We start from the raw sequence: 17,954 nt of genomic DNA, 5'->3' as shown, positions 1-17,954 counted from the left end.
CTGCTTTCAAACCGTCTTGAGCCCTTTCTTTGATACTTTTTTGATGTAGTAAGCGAGAGCCACCACACGTGGTTATAAGGAGAGGCCATCTTTGACACGCTTCACTAGTACGAAAACAATGTAAGCAAATGTGTCCAAAGGGCAGACCATACAAGAACTAGTTTTGCCCTTGTGCCCTCCAGAGATTGTTAGACTCCCAGCTCCCATCAACCCCAGCTAGCTAGCGTGGTCAGGGATGATGGGAGTTGTAGTCTGGCAAATATGCTGTGTCGGCTTCGCCTGCTTCAAACAGTTACGAATGGTATGAAGGGCTTTTTTAAAAAAGTAAATAGCAGGCCCTAACCCAGATCATAGATCCCTGGTGGTTGTGGGAATTAGAAGGGCTTTTTGCTCCTTTGCTTCATTCTGGATCGGTGCCTACATGCCTGCTTTTTGTTGCTCTGGAAGAAAAGCTAGAGCTCCCCATTGCACCCAGTGGAAACCTTTTCTTTCAGTGCAAATGACATTTGGCCTTATTTACCTTCCTCCCAGGATCCCAGCCTGCATTTGCACACATATATATCTCCTTATCGCTACTTGATTTTTTGTAAAAAAATCTAAAGGTAAAGGGACCCCTGACCATTAGGTCCAGTCATGACTGACTCTGGGGTTGCAGCGCTCATCTCGCTTTATTGGCCAAGGGTCAATTTATCTAATGGCCAGTATTTATTTTATAGTACTGTACATTGATTATTGCTTTCATTTTGTGGATCAATGGTCTCATTAGCTAGTAAAATTCATGTTAAATTGCTGTTATAGGGGTTGTTTTTAAAAGACTGAAACGGAGTAATCCATTCTGCATTACTTTCTATGGGAAAGCGCGCCTTGGTTTTAGGACACTTTGGTTTGGGAATGGACTTCTGGAATGGATAAAGTTTGGAAACCAAGATACCACTGTACATATCACAAAAGACCTGAATTCACCAACAATCTCTTTCCCAGGGGCACACACTTCTCAATGCTTGGAGAATTGTGGCGCACTTAAGAACATTCCAAAATCCACATTAGGGCAATGCCTTTTATAGGTCAGCTAAAACGTCACGAAATAGTGAGCAAGCCTTCAAGTTACTCAGAGCTCTTCTTCAGGTTTGATAGCAAATAAGGCGAGGTGGGAGGGAAGTTGGCTGATGATGAAGTCATGGAGATTGCATCTTGGCTGGCTTGATAAAAGCACTGCCTTAGTATGGGCTTTGGACTTTTATCTAATGGGCAAACACACCTACCTTTCCTTTTTATAATAATACCCCTCTTAAGTGCCCTGCTTCAATGTCCTAACTGTGACAAGTTTTCAAGCTTATGGTGCGTTTTTGCCTGAAAGCAGCTGGTGTAGGTTGGAAGAAAGGGTAGACTTTTTCTCTGAAACGGGCTGTGTGTGTGCAGAGGTGACACCCGGCTGCTACATCATAGAAAGAAACTTGGCCTCCCTCATAGTCCAGGTACACGCCGACCTTCCACCATGACGATCCATTTTGAGGCTCGCTATCCTCCTCTGTTGGCTCCAGACACCAGATCTTGTCCATCAGAGAAGTAGGATCCTTGCCTTTTTGCCTTGGGATGGACTCCAAGGCCACGCCAATCAACCAGTCTCCCTTGTTTTGCACCTCAACCTCCCAGTAGTGTCTTCCTGAATGGAACCCCTCTTTCCCCAGCACAACGGAGAGTCCAGAAATATCGCTGGATAGTTAAAGGGATTCTTAAGCAGTTCAAACGCCACACGATAGTTTTGCAATAAGAAAGTGTATTTGGGATGAGCAGTGCCGCAGTCCAGGGTGATTGGTTCTACTTCTGATAAGCAAAGGAAAAGAACGAGTTAAATAAAATTGGGACATCCCACCTTAGCTCCATCCTAGGTTACCAAAAGGGAAAGAAACAAGTGGACGTGGGGGACTTTCTCTGGCTCTCATCTTACATTAAAAACGTAAGATGAGAGCCATTGTATTGGATCAGATTGTTATAAGGTGTGCGGTCTTTGTTGTTTTCTTCAGCTCGTAAGCCGCCTTGCGTATCGTACTATAGAAATACAAATTAAAAGTGAAATGAAATGAAATCTGGTGTTTAACATGTTAAAATGCAAGCTCCTAGCCCTCATGTTGGCGAATAGTCTGGAAATACAGTGAAGCAAAATGTGTGATCCCTGCTTAGACGGAAGCTTTTCAAGAAATGGCAAAGTATCTTCTCTTCCTATATAGAAGCCAGTTCCAAACACAAATAAACATAATCAAGAAACAGAAGCCAGAGTGGAGATGTGCTGATAGGAACAGCCTTGGCCCTCTATGGATGGTGCTTCGCAGTGTTAAAGCGCCTTTCCCCACATTATACATGAATGGTTGCCGCTTGTAAACACAGCTGTACATTACAATGTCATCTCTCTGCTGAATCCTTGCAGAATGCAAGCTCTGCCTCCATGCACGTAAGCAAAACAGCAACAAATCTCTGGTTAGGTGAAACATATTCAATAAACACACAAGACGTAACTGGCTGTACTTTTGAAAAAATAATATATACTACTCATTGTTTTGAATTGTAGATTTCAACAGAAGTAGCTCATAAAGTTCAACGAAAAAAGTAGAAGACCCAGTGGATCAGTTCAATATCTAATCAGTTAATGCATAAGGTCCATATATGTGCAAGTGTCTATTCCACTTGTCTGTTCAGAGAGTCCAACAAGCCACACAAAAGGTTGTCGCAGTTCCACAGAATCCTTTCACAGAGTCTAAGACAAGGATTTCCGGAATATTAGCCTTGTTTCACCATCCTGGGCTTAATCAGTAGTATAAACTCATATATGATATCACAGGACAGTGAATTTTATAGCATAGCCTAAGGCTAATATTCCGGACATCTGATGGGAGGGTGTTCCATAGGGCGGGTGCCACTTCCGAGAAGCCCCTCTGCCTGGAACCGAGTGTCTGGGACTCTGAACAGCAGCACACCACAATACAACATTTTGTTCCTCTTGCCATGGCAAGTCAACAGATGTACCACAAATCTGTCTAATTCTCTTTGCAAGCAACCATTGCCACATCTTCAGCCATAGAATTCCATGTGTTAATCACATGTGGTACAAAGAATGGTTTTCTTTCGTCTGATCTGACATTATTCTCAATCATTCCTGAACTTCCTTTCAGTTACCTGTTCTGATGATGGATCTCATCTCGTTCCATGCTAGGTATTGCAGTGGACCCTTGAACTTGCCCAGGCAGAGTTCCCTGCAAACAACAGAGCGGTCAACCTGGTTTCCTACACCCTCAGCATCCTTTTCAGCAGGGAGCCTAGTGGGAAGAGAAGCAGAATACCAGTTACAGCAAGTGGCCACCCGCTCTCACATATGAAACTAGCGGAAAGACACCATACTCACTTCTTCAGGAGCTCCTGGACACCCTGGGAAGGGAGAAAGAAGGTGAGATGGTTAGGAAGCTTGAATCTCTCCCTTCGTATCCTGGAAAATAACAGAATCCTGATACACCCCGTCATCCACCCTAATCTTGCCTTCCTCAAAGCCATTAGGTCCCACTGTCCTCCCACTGAATCGTGGAATGCTGGCTATCCTGTCTGCTAATTCTTCTGTGTTTTCTAAGGGGCCTCCTTTCAGCCCACAACCCTAACCAACTATACCCCTTTGCCTTCCAAAAGACTGAAGGCACTCAAGTCTTTCCAATTTTCCTACCTGATTTGATAAGACACAGAGAGACGACTTCCCCCTCACAGAGGAGATTAGATTGACATGGAAACTGTTTTTCTCCAAGTCAGCTTCACACACAATCATAGGATATTGTGGAATCCCATGGACAAGAATGATGAGGGTAGAGCCAATGGTAAGATTTCCTCATCTAGCGATTAATATGTCACTTGGGTAGATGAACACCTAGGTGGAGGGCTCCCGGCATACTGTTGTTGTTGTTGTTTAGTCGTGTAGTCGTGCCCGACTCTTCGTGACCCCATGGACCAGAGCACGCCAGGCACTCCTGTCTTCCACTGCCTCCCGCAGTTTGGTCAGACTCATGCTGGTAGCTTCGAGAACACTGTCCAACCATCTCGTCCTCTGTCATCCCCTTCTCCTTGTGCCCTCCATCTTTCCCAACATCAGGGTCTTTTCCAGGGAGTCTTCTCTTCTCATGAGATGGCCAAAGTATTGGAGCCTATGCTTCAGGATCGGTCCTTCCAGTGAGCACTCAGAGCTGATTTCCTTCAGAATGGATAGGTTTGTTCTTCTTGCAGTCCATGGGATTCTCAAGAGTCTCCTCCAGCACCATAATTCAAAAGCATCCATTCTTCGGCGATCAGCCTTCTTGATGGTCCAGCTCTCACTTCCATACATCACTACTGGGAAAACCATAGCTTTAACTATACGGACCTTTGTTGGCAAGGTGATGTCTCTGCTTTTTAAGACGCTATCCGGCATACTAGAGCAACTCAAATATAAACACCAACAACTGGGGAACACTGGTCTGTGAGCGCTCCAATTGGAGAACAGCCTTTACCCAAGGTGTTGTGGATTTCGAAGACGCTCGAACTCAGGGCAAAAGGGAGAAATGGGCTAAGAGGAAGGAACACATGGCAAACCCTCACCATGATCAATGTCCCCACTGTGGAAGGATGTGTGGATCCAGAATTGGCCTCCACAGTCACTTGCGGACTCATTGTTAAAACCATGTTCATGGAAGACAATCTTACTTGGCTACGAGTGATCGCCAAAGAAGAAGCAGAAGCAACTCAAGCTCATGCTGCTCCAGAGAAGCAGCTCCTGCAACACTAGCAGTATGTATGAAGGGGACAGGGCTGGAAATTGGGTTTTGGCCTGGTACCAAGTCACACAAGTTGCTCAGACTGAGGAGCTAGCTTGACTGCAAGTTTTATAGGGTTAATTGTTCCCACACTGGATTTTGGGGTCCTAGAATCATAGACTTGTATAGTTGGAAGGGACCACGAGGGGCATCACTCCTCTTGCGTTGACTCCACCTACCTAAATGCTCTGAAGAGTCTTGGCCCTCTCCTCATTCTGAATCCTTAACCTATTCTGTGTGATTGGTTATAGATAGTGATGTGGGGCAGCCCACCTTCTAGCATGTTATTTTTCTGTGGAAAATTTGCCATTTCGTAAAAGCAGAGACATCACCTTGCCAACAAAGGTCCGTATAGTTAAAGCTATGGTTTTCCCAATAGTGACGTATGGAAGTGAGAGCTGGACCATCAAGAAGGCTGATCGCCAAAGAATGGATGCTTTTGAATTATGGTGCTGGAGGAGACTCTTGAGAGTCCCATGGACTGCAAGAAGATCCAACCTATCCATTCTTAAGGAAATCAGCCCTGAGTGCTCACTGGAATGACAGATCCTGAAGCTGAGGCTCCAATACTTTGGCCACCTCATGAGAAGAGAAGACTCCCTGGAAAAGACCCTGATGCTGGGAAAGATGGAGGGCACAAGGAGTAGGGGACGACAGACAGGAGTGCTTGGCGTGCTCTGGTCCATGGGATAACGAAGAGTCAGACACAACTAAACGACTAAACAACAACAAAAAATGTTCATTACTAACAACGAAAGCAGCGTCAAAAGCTTTTAGCAAAGTAAACGCACCGATTTAGATCACTTTGCTGATGCATCAAAATAAATTTCAATTGGAAACCAACAACTGTCCAGTCCAAAATTTTCTGGGAAAGCCTCAGCAATGGTCACACCAAAGAGGTGCCAAGGTTTTGGCCTCACCAGGAGGAAGGCAGCTAAATCCGTCTGTTCCATTTCGGCCTTTCCCTGGCTCATCGTCTCTCTGGCTTCAGACAGGCCCTCCCGAATCACCCAGAGATGTGCCATCATGTTCATGCGAGCAGCGTTTTCATCCTCATCTAGCTGGGCCAGTACTGCATCTTTCCTCTGGCTCAGGAATCGCTGCAACTCAGTGAACTCGTCTTCAATCGTCTTGCGAAAGCACTCAGCTGAGTTCTGCAATGGAAAGAAGTTCCACTGGGAGGTTTTTGTGGTGGTGGAAATGAGAACCTAGTTACCCATTCAGTGAGAAGCAAATGAATCGAAACATACTGTATTTTTTGCTCTATAAGATGCACCAGACCATAAGACGCACCTAGTTTTTGGAGGAGGAAAACAAGAAAAAAATATTCTGAATCCCAGAAGCCAGAACAGCAAGAGGGATCTGGCTTCTGGGATAGCTTCTGGGACAGCCGCACACAGCCTCTCCCGGGCAGTGGGATGAAGGCTCCCCCTGCCCGAAGAGGCTGCGCGGGGCTAAGCCACAAGCCAGGACCGCAAGCAGCATTGCTGCACACCGATCCCTCTTGCTCTCCTGGCTTCAGCGATAGCTGCGCAGCCTGCATTCGCTCCGTAAGACACACACACATTTCCCCTTACTATTTAGGAGGGGAAAAGTGTGTCTTATAGAGCGAAAAATACGGTACCTTGTAAAAATGAGGGGTTGTTGCTAATCCAGGCCCCCTCACAAGCCCAACTTGGCCACATCTCCATTTAATGGTCTCCTTGCTAGGTCCATACATGCTTTTCAGTGTCAGGCGATGGTGCCATCCTTCAGCTGGGAGCCAAGTTCTGCTCCCACCCATAGTGGGTGCCTGCCATTTTGAAGTAAACCCGATGTAAAATGAATTTTTCAGTTTTATACAGACCAGGCAAGAAGATTTAGTAGGTCTATAGCAGGCATCCCCAACCTGCGGCCCTCCAGACGTTTTGGCCTACAACTTCCATGATCCCTAGCTAACAGGACCAGTGGTCAGGGATGATGGGAATTGTAGTCCAAAACATCTGGAGGGCCGAAGGTTGGGGATGCCTGCTGTATAGGCAGGGACATTGCATTTTGGGTACCTAAAATGATGAGCAGCTGGGCTGGGAAATGATATATAATGAATTGAAAAGGATGTTCAAAATAACTTTTTAAAACAACAACAACTCAGAAGCTTTTCTTTGGGGAATTATAGGGACAGAACCACCTAAATTGTATAGAAATTTGTTTATGTATGCTACTACAGCAACAAGAATGTTACTTGCCCCAAAATGGAAAGAAGCAGAAGTCTCAGTAAAGGAAGAATGGATATAAACACTTAAGGAATATGCAGAAATGGTGAAACTTACCAGAAAAATAAGAAATCAAGACAACAAATTTTTTATAAAAGAATGGAAATGGTTTATTGAATATTTACAGATAAATTGTAAAGAGATAAAGACATTAGTAGGATTATTGTAATAACCTGCAGTTTTATTAGCGTATATGTTTACAGTAGATACTGTATTTTTCGCTCTATAAGACGCACCAGACCACAAGGCTAGTTTTTGGAGGAGGAAAACAAGAAAAAAAAAATCTGAATCTCAGAAGCCAGAACAGCAAGAGGGATCGCTGCGCAGTGAAAGCAGCTGTTCTTGCTTCAGCAATAGCTGCGCAGCCTGCATTTGCTCCATAAGACGCACACACATTTCCCCTTACTTTTTAGGAGGGAAAAAGTGAGTCTTATAGAGCAAAAAATAGTGTAATTAAAAGAGCAAGTTACCATAAATTAATAAATTTAAGGAACCACAGAAAGAGGCGGAAGTCAAATTTTGAAATGTTAAATGGATTGTCAAATTAATGAAATGCATAAATTTGAAAAGTATACATAAAGAAGGAGGAGGAGGAGGAGGAGGAGGAGGGGCTAGGAATTATTTCCTCTTACTCTCAAGGAACGTATGTTTTCTTCTTGACATCCTTCCTGTTGCTCTTGTTGTTTAATTCTGGTTTCCAGGCAACTCAGAACCTTGTCCAGCTTCCGCTAGGGGAGGAAGAAGAGTTTGTGAAATTAGGCAGGTCAGGGAACATGCCGTGTCTTCCAGCGTTGTTTTTCTCTGTTTCCTTTTATTATTTTTGTTCTACATTCCAGGATTGCAGATATTCAATGAAGAGCAGGTTATAAATACTGCAAATAAATAAAATGCCACCTCCTTAACTTTTCTTTTCTGAACTAAACAGCCCTAAGTGTTGTAACCATTTCTCACAGAGAAGTTCCTCCATCCCCTTAAACATGTTGATTGCCCTTCTCTGGAACAATGCAGGGCTGCCTTCAGATGTCTTCTAAAGGTTGTCTAGCTACTTATCTCCTTGGCTCGGCGGGGGGGTCACATAACTCCATACCCTCCAACATTTCTCCCATGAAAATAGGGATGTTCTAAGGAAAAGTGGGACATTCCGGGATCAAATCAGAAACCGGGACGGCTTCCGCAAATCCGGGACTCTCCCTGGGAAATAGGGACACATGGAGGGTTTGTTATTATTTAATAACAAATAACAAGATGCCCATTTACACCACAAAGAACTCATAACCCACCTACTTTCAGCAGCCAGAAGCATCATAGAATTGGAAGAGACCACAAGGGCCATCGAGTCCAACCCCCTGCCAAGCAGGAAACACCATCAGAGCACTCCTGACATATGGTTGTCAAGCCTCTGCTTAAAGACCTCCAAAGAAGGAGACTCCACCACACTCCTTGGCAGCAAATTCCACTGTCGAACAGCTCTTACTGTCAGGAAGTTCTTCCTAATGTTTAGGTGGAATCTTCTTTCTTGTAGTTTGGAGCCATTGCTCCGTGTCCGCTTCTCTGGAGCAGCAGAAAACAACCTTTCTCCCTCCTCTATGTGACATCCTTTTATATATTTGAACATGGCTATCATATCACCCCTTAACCTCCTCTTCTCCAGGCCAGACCTGTCAGGAGTAAGCATGGACCAATGGTACCAAATAGTATGGGAAACAGCCTGACTAGAAAAATTAACCAATAAACTGAAACTGACACAGGGACAAATAGAAGAAGATGCCTTCACCCTGGTATGGCTCCCTTTTATCACATACACAGCCCAACAAGACAACGACAAAAATCCACCAACTGCCTACAAATCAATATGGCTAACCTGATCCAAAACACCCACCCACCCCACTCACACACAAAAACAAAGATCACCACAGCCAATCACAAACAAACAACCACACCCTAGGCCAACCCCAACCTCTCTCACCACCAAAAGAACACAAGTGAACAGCACAAGCAACGCTGACACCAAACCCCACATACAGTGGTACCTTGGCTTAAGTACTTAATTTGTTCTGGAGGTCCGTTCTTAACCTGAAACTGTTCTTAACCTGAGATACCACTTTAGCTAATGGGGCCTCCCGCCGCCACCGTGCGATTTCTGTTCTCATCCTGAAGCAAAGTTCTTAACCTGAAGCACTATTTCTGGGTTAGCGGAGTCTGTAACCTGAAGCGTATGTAACCCGAGGTACCACTGTACTTTTGTAAACCAAGAAAATCTTTAACAACAACAACAAATAAGGAGGAGTTACCTTCCCTTTCACAACACCGCCTGAACCAGCTGTTGGAGGGCAATTGCCTCACTTTACTTAAAGCACCCCCTCCTTCACAGTCTCACCTTGTAGGGCTCAGCAGCGTCTTTCAAGGAGCCGAACTTGTGTCCGGCGTGGGCAGGCGAATCCACACAGCACAAACAAACAGGGTCCTCATCAGTGAGGCAGAAGAGCTGCAAAGTGCGACCGTGTTGTGCGCAGAGCAACCCCTGATCAGCATCTGGGCTGCTTCTGCCTGTCGGCGTCTCTTCGTGATTTTCTTGGTCTTCCTGCGCTTTCTCCCTAACCTCTTGATCCTCTCTTGCCTTTTGGGCCAAGTTTCTCAGCAAGTGGCTGGGTGTGAAATGTCTGTCAGGACAGGGGGCCCGGCAGTCAGGGCAGCTAGGAGCTCCCCCTTGGCTGTCCCAGGAGGAGGTGATGCATTTCTGGCAGAAGCAGTGCCCACATCGAAGCAGCACCGGCTCAGTAAACACGTCGAGGCAGACGGAACAAGTCAGATCTTGCTGAAAACCCTCCGCCATCTCTGCTGGCAGGAAAGCGGCTGCTACAGATTGCAGAGTCCAGTTTCGCTTTCTTTTTCTCTAGTTCCTCCTTTTGCTTCTCTCTTGTTGCTTAAAGGAACCACACCTTAGAGGTGGAGCAAAGTGACCTTTGCTGTAGCAATTTGAGAACTTTGGAGTCTTTTGCAATAGCAAAGAGGCACTTCTCCCGCCCCCCAGGGTTTAAAATGGTTAACTTCTGAAATCAGCTGAAATTTAGGTCATCTGTGTACTTTTAATGGCCTTATGCAGCTCTCAGCCTGTTTTGAGTCTGCTGCTGCTTTTTTTGAGGGTGGGCGTTGAATTTTTATTCTGGGGTTGGTTTACTGTTGTATGGTGCCATGCTTTTATCATTAAAATGTAGCCTTTCGGTTGTCTGCAAGCCGATCAGAGATTGTTGGCATTCACCTGTCTCTGTTAATTAATTAATAAAATTAACTAAGGGGACATGGGGTTTTTACATTGCAGATACAGCCCTGCCATGTGCCAGCTTTGAGGCAGAATTAATTACTAAATCAGGTGGCGCTGTGGGTTAAACCACTGAGCCTAGGGTTTGCTGATCAGAAGGTCGGCGGTTCGAATCCCCACAACCGGGTGAGCTCCCGTTGCTCGGTCCCTGCTCCTGCCAACCTAGCAGTTTGAAAGCATGTCAAGGTTCAAGTAGGTAAATAGGTACCGCTCTGGCAGGAAGGTAAACGGCCTTTCAGTGCGCTGCTCTGGTTTGCCAGAAGCAGCTTAGTTCTGATGGCCACATGACCCAGAAGCTGTATGCTGGCTCCCTTGGCAATAAAGCGAGATGAGCGCCACAACCCGAGTCGGTCACGACTGGATCTAATGGTCAGGGGTCCCTTTACCTTCTTAATATTGCTTTTAAAAGAGATATTTTGTGTTTTGTATTCAGTGGTCTGTGTTTGCCTGAGCTTGAGTCGGGACTAAGGATTCTGAGCCCCGCCCCCCCGTTCTGATTCAATACATGATATCCAATCACAGAACATTTCAGGATTTCAGCCTCTGCCATTGGCTTTTATACTGAGTCATGATTCGCAGCTTGAAAGTTTAGACAGCCAATCATGTTGGGAGTGGGAGTGGCCTAGGACTTCAGAAATGTATATAAGCAGTTGCTTTGCCCCTGTTGCCAGTTGTTATTTTGTACACAAGGAAGGAGTGATATGTACTTCAGGAGTTGAAATGTCCTTGATGACAGTAAGGATGCAAAACCATATTGCCCTTTACAGTGGTACCTCGGGTTAAGTACTTAATTCATTCTGGTAGTCCGTTCTTAACTTGAAGCACCACTTTAGCCAATGGGGCCTCCTGCTGCCGCCACGCCGCCAGAGCACAATTTCTGTTCTTATCCTAAAGCAAAGTTCTTAACCTCAAGCACTGTTTCTGGGTTAGCGGAGTCTGTAACCTGAAGCATATGTAACCTGAAGCGTATGTAAGTGCGAATGGTATGAAGTGCAAATGGAGGAAGGGTGTGCATTGTAATAGATACTGCAATCCTTCTGAGATATTGGAGGCTTGGGTGTCGGAAGATTGTGTTTCCTCCTCCCTCCCCATCCCCTTTTCCTTGTGTGTTGTGTCTTTTGGTCTGTGTGCCTGTAGAAAGGGACCATCTCAATTGACTGTCACTCTGGTAGCCTTTCTGGTTGTAAAGCAGAATAAAAATGCTCTAGATATATAAACTGGCTTAAATCCAGTAAAAGCCAATATGCCAGGTCGCCTTCAAAATTCAGTAACACTCTCATAGTTTTCAAAAATTATTGGTTTCCTACAAACAGCTTCAGCTATTTATTGGTGTTATCCACGGAAAGGGCTAAAGGAGAAGAGATTGGTAGAAACCCTCAATAGAAACACAATTATGTACAGTATTGCTAGATGAACAAAGCAACTTTATTGAGGATTGTTTGCAAAGGTACATAGATGAATGCAGCAAATACAGCTTTCCAGAAGTCTTCCCCCAAATGATGCAGCAGAGGAGGGATTCTGATATGCACTGACCTGTTCCACACCTCCTTGACTCATGACCGGATTGGACTTTAGCTATCCACTGGATTTTGATGTCGTTCTCAACTGGAAGAAATGTTATCAGATTGCATATCTGGAGAAAATACGTTGAGAAATGTGCTTATGTTGAGAGAAAAACATGTTCAAAAATACACTTTTAATTGGGAAGGCAGGGTGGATGAAAATTAATGATTTTTAAAATTTAAATTATATATTTAAAATAATACGCCTTTGGAGGAAAAAGCTTTCTAAAGATATTTTTCTATATAAGTTACATTATAGTCTGAAGGAACTAAGGATCAGGAAATAAGGATTTATTTTAAGTTTTTCATGTGTGCTAAAACTCTATGTTGTTTTGTTTTTTTAATTGTTTAATCGCATCAGTTAACAAACATGGATACATATGCTATAATGTTATTGTTTTAGTTAAGTAAATTGTTATTAAGTAAATGATTATTTTTCTCCTTCCAATAAAGTACAGCAGAAAAGTTGTCCAAATACAAACAGTTAATTATGAAATTATTGTGGGGTTTAATAAGTTATCTGTCTATGCATTTCTAACAGTATAACCAAATCAGTAATTTTTGGTATAACTGTAAAAAACTACTCTGAAAACTTTTCATTCCAAAAATGAAACCTTCATCTGGATGTAAATATTAAGATTATACTAGCAAGACTGAGACTTTCTGTTAAAAAGAAAAGAAAAGATCTTACTGTCTAGTGATTTAAACCATGATTAATCATTTAAACTGATTTGATTTAAATCAAATCCACCCTGTAGAAGGTAATGCTAATGTGTGAGTGCAAACCCCATAGTGTGGGATGGTGGTTGTTGAAAGCGAATCTTGCAAGACAGCAGCGCAGGTGGAACATGTCTGATTCTGCACATTTTCTGGGATCTGCATTCCTCCAACTTGAAATTTCTTGCAACACGTCATTTTTGCCAGTTCCCGGTTTGCTGACACCACCAGCACCTATGGACAAAGCAGGGACAAGTGTCATTCATTTGTTATATAGGAAATAAAAGAGCTACATGCACACCAAACTCTTGCAAACAGGAGAGCTACCCCTTATCTCCAGGTGTGATGAACATTTCTTAGCCTGAGCGCCACATTCCCTTCCACTTCACCTGAGTGGTGGGGGACGGAGGCAGAGGCAAAAGCGTGTGCAGCAACCAGTGTAAATATTACCTTTGTACCTTAAGCTCAGAACCTCTATCCTCCATGCAGAAATGCAAGAGGCAGTTGCAGAGCTCAAGGACATATTCCAGCTAGGCAAACACTCTGGTTATAGGGCAAGGCAAGTGAGAAGAGTGGCCTGGGGGAAGCTCCAAGGGCCAGGTAGAGAGCACATTTCATTTTTACTATAACCCTCACCGTCCTGTTTTGCTACAACTTCCATAGCAGTACAAACAAGAACCTTTGCTTATTTAATATCCTGCCCTTTTTAAAATAATAATAATAAAATCAACCAATTCAATATAGAAAACAACAGAGAGCAACCTTCTCCAACAAATGTACAAAACATCTGGAAGTCACCATGTGCAGGGTGTAGAAGATAAAAATCCCGGGAAAATAAAATTCTGTAAATGGAGAGAGACCGCATATCATGGCAGCCAGTCCCAACATAGAAGCCTCTTTTCTTTTTTAAAAAAGTCAAAAGGCAGGCTAGGAACACCTTAAACCAGGCACCCCCAAACTTGGCCCTCCAGATGTTTTGGGACTACAACTCCCACCATCCATAGCTAACAGGAACTATGTTCAGGGATGATGGGAATTGTAGTCCCAAAACACCTGGAGGGCTGAGTTTGGCGGTGCCTGCCTTAAACCAACCTTGGGTCTCCAGCTGTTTTCAGACTACAATTCCCATCATCCCTGACCACTGGTCTTGCTTGCTAGGGATGATGGGAGTTGTAGTCCAAAAACAACTGGAGACCCACAGTTGGGAAACATTGCTTTAAATGACCGAAACAAAATGCACGACAGAATTCAAATACTTGGCATGCAGCACAGAAAACTGTAGGAACAGAGGATCCAGGAACAGCCCAGAGTGGTAGCCAGCCCGGTACAAATTAAGCCTCCAGCCCAATTAATCTGCCTCCAGTTCTTACGTGCCAACACACAGAAGAGTACAGGCACGCCTTTGTGGGAGGGTTCGCACACACACACACACACACAAATTCTCAAGTCATCATGAAGCTGAAAATGTAATTGTCCCCTGTCAGGAGGTGCCCACCCTCTCCCCAGTGCTGGCTGAACTGCTGTGACTTCGCACCATGTTCTTAAACACCCTAAATAACTGGGTAGAGAGGTCAGTCGCAGAAAATCAGCACATCCTCCAGGCGCAATGTAAGGGGGTGTCCAACCAAGCTTTTAAGTCAGCAGTAGGGAACCTCTGGCCCATGAGATTTCTGCCCAAAAGCCACACCCACTTGCCCCACACCTGATGTCATCCATATAAGATATCAGGTGTGGGGCAGGTCAGGAGGCACCTGTAAAGGAACTACTGATTTCAAGCCCTGCTGGTGTTCCAGCTACATGCCAGCTCCCAACGCAGCGACCCACAGCCACAGCTGATCCAAGTGGGGCCTGAAGTCATTGCAGATCAGCTGAGCGCAGCTGTGACTTCAAGTCCCACTTGGGACAGTTAAGATCTTCCTTTGCAGTGTGGCTTGATCTCAACCCACACTAGAAAGGAAAACATGGGTCACCTGGCCTTATGGTTGTGTCAGTTTGCATTTCTTAGTGCAGGAAGGATTGATCTCATGTGTAAAGATCTTTCCTATTCTTATTAATTCTAGAAGCTTCTCTGTGTGAGAGAAGCAAAGGCAGCTCTTACTGTCAAGTCATTTGAATCCACTCGTTTGGGTCCCACCTTCCGGAGCAGAAGAAAACAATCTTTCTCCATTTTCCATGTGGCAGCCCTTTAGATATTTGAAGATTGGCTATCATCTCTCCTCCCAGTCCGACACCATGTTGGGGGACGCTGATATTACGCTTAACTGTCTGAAACTCTCCAAGGTTGCAGAACAGGAACCTTTCCTAGCCCTTACCTGGAGTGCTGCCCTTACCTGGGACCTTTCGCGTGCTTCAAAAAAAAAAGCACGTGCTCTCCCCACCGAGCTAGGCAGGGCGGAAGAGGCAAGCGCACATCCGCAAGGCTCAGGTTACCTAGGCAGGTTTGCGCCGTGGCGCTCGGCAGCCAAAACCAGCCCTGGAGGCGCGCGTTTAAAAAAGAGCCAAGCAGCGAGTCCTCATGAAACTTTCCGATCCCTCCATCTACTAACACGGCATTTTTTCTCTCTCTCTCCTGCTAAAGGAGCAGGAGCGCTGCTAAACAGTAAGAGGTGGCGAGATGCCAAGGTAACAGATCCCAACCGGGAAAACCAGCTGCGCCCTGCGCATTTGGGGCATACCCAGCAACCTCGCAGATCCATCCCGGTGGTGGGAACCTTACCTGCCCGATCCGCTAAATAAAGTTAGCCCAACTTGCATGAAATGTAAGAAGGAAAAGGATAACAAAAATAAAAATGAAACTGTCACGCCATTGTGCAAAGCTCTGTGGCTACCACGTTTGGAAAAAAGCGTATATGGCTCTGATCACAGCATCCCCAGCTGTGCGCCCGCCCGCCCGGCGCATCACCCGATCCGTGGCAAGTCTCCCGCGCAAGGATGGTGATGGATTCCCCCCTTTGCCAACATACACACCTGGCCAAGCCCGCCGGAGATCGAAGCGCCGAAGCAGAGCCTCCTGCTCCTCCTCCATGGCTGGGGCTGCAAAGCATGCTGGGGATCCGCTTAGCATGCCCAAATTGAATCGCCTCCGCTCTCATTGGCTGCCAGATCCCGGAATCTGGGTGGGTGGAGTGGGGCGGAGCTGCTGCGTCCGCATGGCCTCTTTCCCCGCATTGGAGTAGGGGCGCGTGCCCGAAGCGCGTTCACTGCGAAGGAGTGCGCATCGCAGAAGCGCAGAACTGTGCAGGGGTCCGAGGGTCATCTATTCTAGACCGACCCCCTGCAATGCAGGAATCTCCACGAGATCACGCACGACACGTGGCCACCCAAGCTCTGCTTGAAAACCTCCGAGGAAGGAGAGGCTGTCGCCCTTCCAGGAAATCGGTTTCACTGTGTTTTTCCTGATGTTTAGTCGGAATCGCTTTTGTCACTTGGATCCGTATTTGAACTGGACCAGCCGTGGCAGGTCTGTTGCAGCAAAAACCTCTGAGCCTTGCGGAATGGGCGCTATTAATTGCCTTTAATGCTATTAATGGGCACTTCCTGAATTTCTTTTACCTGAATTTATAATTACCCCAGCCACGCATGTGTCCTGTATATCTGAATCATCTGATTCAGTAGATTCGCTAGTCTGCAACAACAACAACAATAATATTTTCCCCCAACCCCAATTTTATTCTCACAACAACCCTGTGAGGTAGGCTGAGAGACGGTGACAGGCCCAAGTTCCCGAAGTGAGCTACATGGCTGAGAGGAGATTTGAACCCTGGTCTCCCAGGGCCTAGGCCAGCACCCTAACCACTATGCCACACTGATGTAGTAATCCATTTGTTTATTTGATCAATAAATATATATTTTTATTAATAAATCTCTGCACTGTATCAGAGTGACTGGGGAAACCCAGCCAGATGGGCAGGGAATGAATGAATGAATGAATGAATGAATAATAATAAAAGGTAAAGGGACCCCTGACCATTAAGTCCAGTCGTGGCTGACTCTGGGGTTGCAGCGCTCATCTCACTGGCCGAGGGAGCCGGCGTACAGCTTCTGGGTCATGTGGCCAGCAGTTCATGGCGAACCAGAGCAGCACACGGAAACACCGTTTACCTTCCCGCCGGAGCGGTACCTATTTACAGTGGTGCCCCGCAAGACGAATGCCTCGCAAGACGGAAAACCCGCTAGACGAAAGGGTTTTCCATTTTGGAGGTGCTTCGCAAAACGAATTTCCTATGGGCTTGCTTCGCAAGACGAAAATGTCTTGCGAGTTCCTGCGGGGTTTTTTTCCTCCCCCCCCCTTTTTCTAAGCCGCTAAGCCGCTTAACAGCTGATCCGCTAAGCCGCTTATCAGCTGATCCGCTAAGCCGCTTATCAGCTGATCCACTAAGCCCCTAAGCCGCTAATAGCGCTAATCCGCTAAGCCGCTAATGGGCTTGCTTCGCAAGACAAAAAACCGCAAGACAAAGAGACTCGCAGAACGGATTCTTTTCGTCTTGCGAGGCACCACTGTATCTACTTGCCCTTTGACGTGCTTTCGAACTGTTAGGTTGGCAGGAGCAGGAACCGAGCAACGGGAGCTCACTCCGTCGCGGGGATTCGAACTGCCGACCTTCTGATTGACAAGTCGTAGGATCTGTGGTTTAACGCACAGCGCCACCCGCGTCCCAATAATAATAATAATAATTAGATGGATTTAGGACTGGCCCATTGATGGCAACTGTTGTTGCCTCCAGTTTGACTTGCAAAGTTCAGTCCTCAAGGCGTCTGAAGCCTCGTCAGCTCCTTGGCTAAAATGGGAAGGGGTTCTCTTAAATTCCACCACATACATACACACACCAGGGGGCTTTGAAATGAGACTCCCTGATTGGCTGCTTTGCTTAGCAACCAACTGTTCCACCCCCTCTGCATTTTTTGCGGCCTTTTGTTTGTAAGGCTCTCCCCCCTGTCCCCCTGTTATTCTTTCATTACTTGAATAACTCAGTTTCTCTTGAGCCTTCATTTCCTTTGTCCCAGATCTGGGCAAGGCCAGCTGCACCCACTCTGAATTCTGATATTGCTTTAACATTGCTTCAGGGAGATTCTTAACAAACAAACAAAACATCTGGGCATGGGCTTTTATTGTACATACTCAAATGGCTAAAAGTCCTGGTCTGAACCTCTTCCCCACGTTTCTCCCCTCTGAAGAAGAACGGTTACAGTTGTGTCCTCACAGCCTTGGCATTGAAACCTCTCCCTGCTGTTGAAATACACAGTCTTTGCTGAAAGTATTGGAATGCAGTTCTGCTTGTCT

General features: G+C 45.7%; 1 protein-coding gene and 2 long non-coding RNA genes across 3 annotated transcripts in view; all 3 read right to left on the bottom strand.

Annotated features, from left to right (window-relative positions):
• The window catches only part of LOC307209207, a 232,941-nt gene that overhangs the window by 56,929 nt on the left and 158,058 nt on the right, over window positions 1-17,954 (bottom strand). The gene's annotated exons all lie outside the window — the stretch shown is intronic.
• LOC307208702 (nuclear factor 7, ovary-like) lies at window positions 593-10,314 on the bottom strand. Its single transcript, XM_079963579.1, is given in 7 exon segments — window positions 593-1,693; window positions 1,696-1,824; window positions 3,172-3,311; window positions 3,398-3,420; window positions 5,744-5,977; window positions 7,708-7,803; window positions 9,453-10,314. Coding segments are annotated over 7 exon segments (1,461 nt in total). The 5' UTR covers window positions 9,909-10,314; the 3' UTR covers window positions 593-1,310.
• LOC307209151 lies at window positions 11,798-16,451 on the bottom strand. The gene is made up of 2 exons (XR_013835348.1): window positions 15,641-16,451; window positions 11,798-12,907 (listed from the first exon to the last, which is right to left on the bottom strand). It is a non-coding gene; the product is annotated as an uncharacterized lncRNA (long non-coding RNA).

This window comes from Podarcis cretensis (assembly GCF_951804945.1).
Source record: "Podarcis cretensis genome assembly, chromosome: 2".
Taxonomy (NCBI): Eukaryota; Metazoa; Chordata; class Lepidosauria; order Squamata; family Lacertidae; genus Podarcis; species Podarcis cretensis.
Note: the sequence above shows the minus strand (reverse complement) of the source record. Positions and strands in the feature narration are given on the sequence as shown.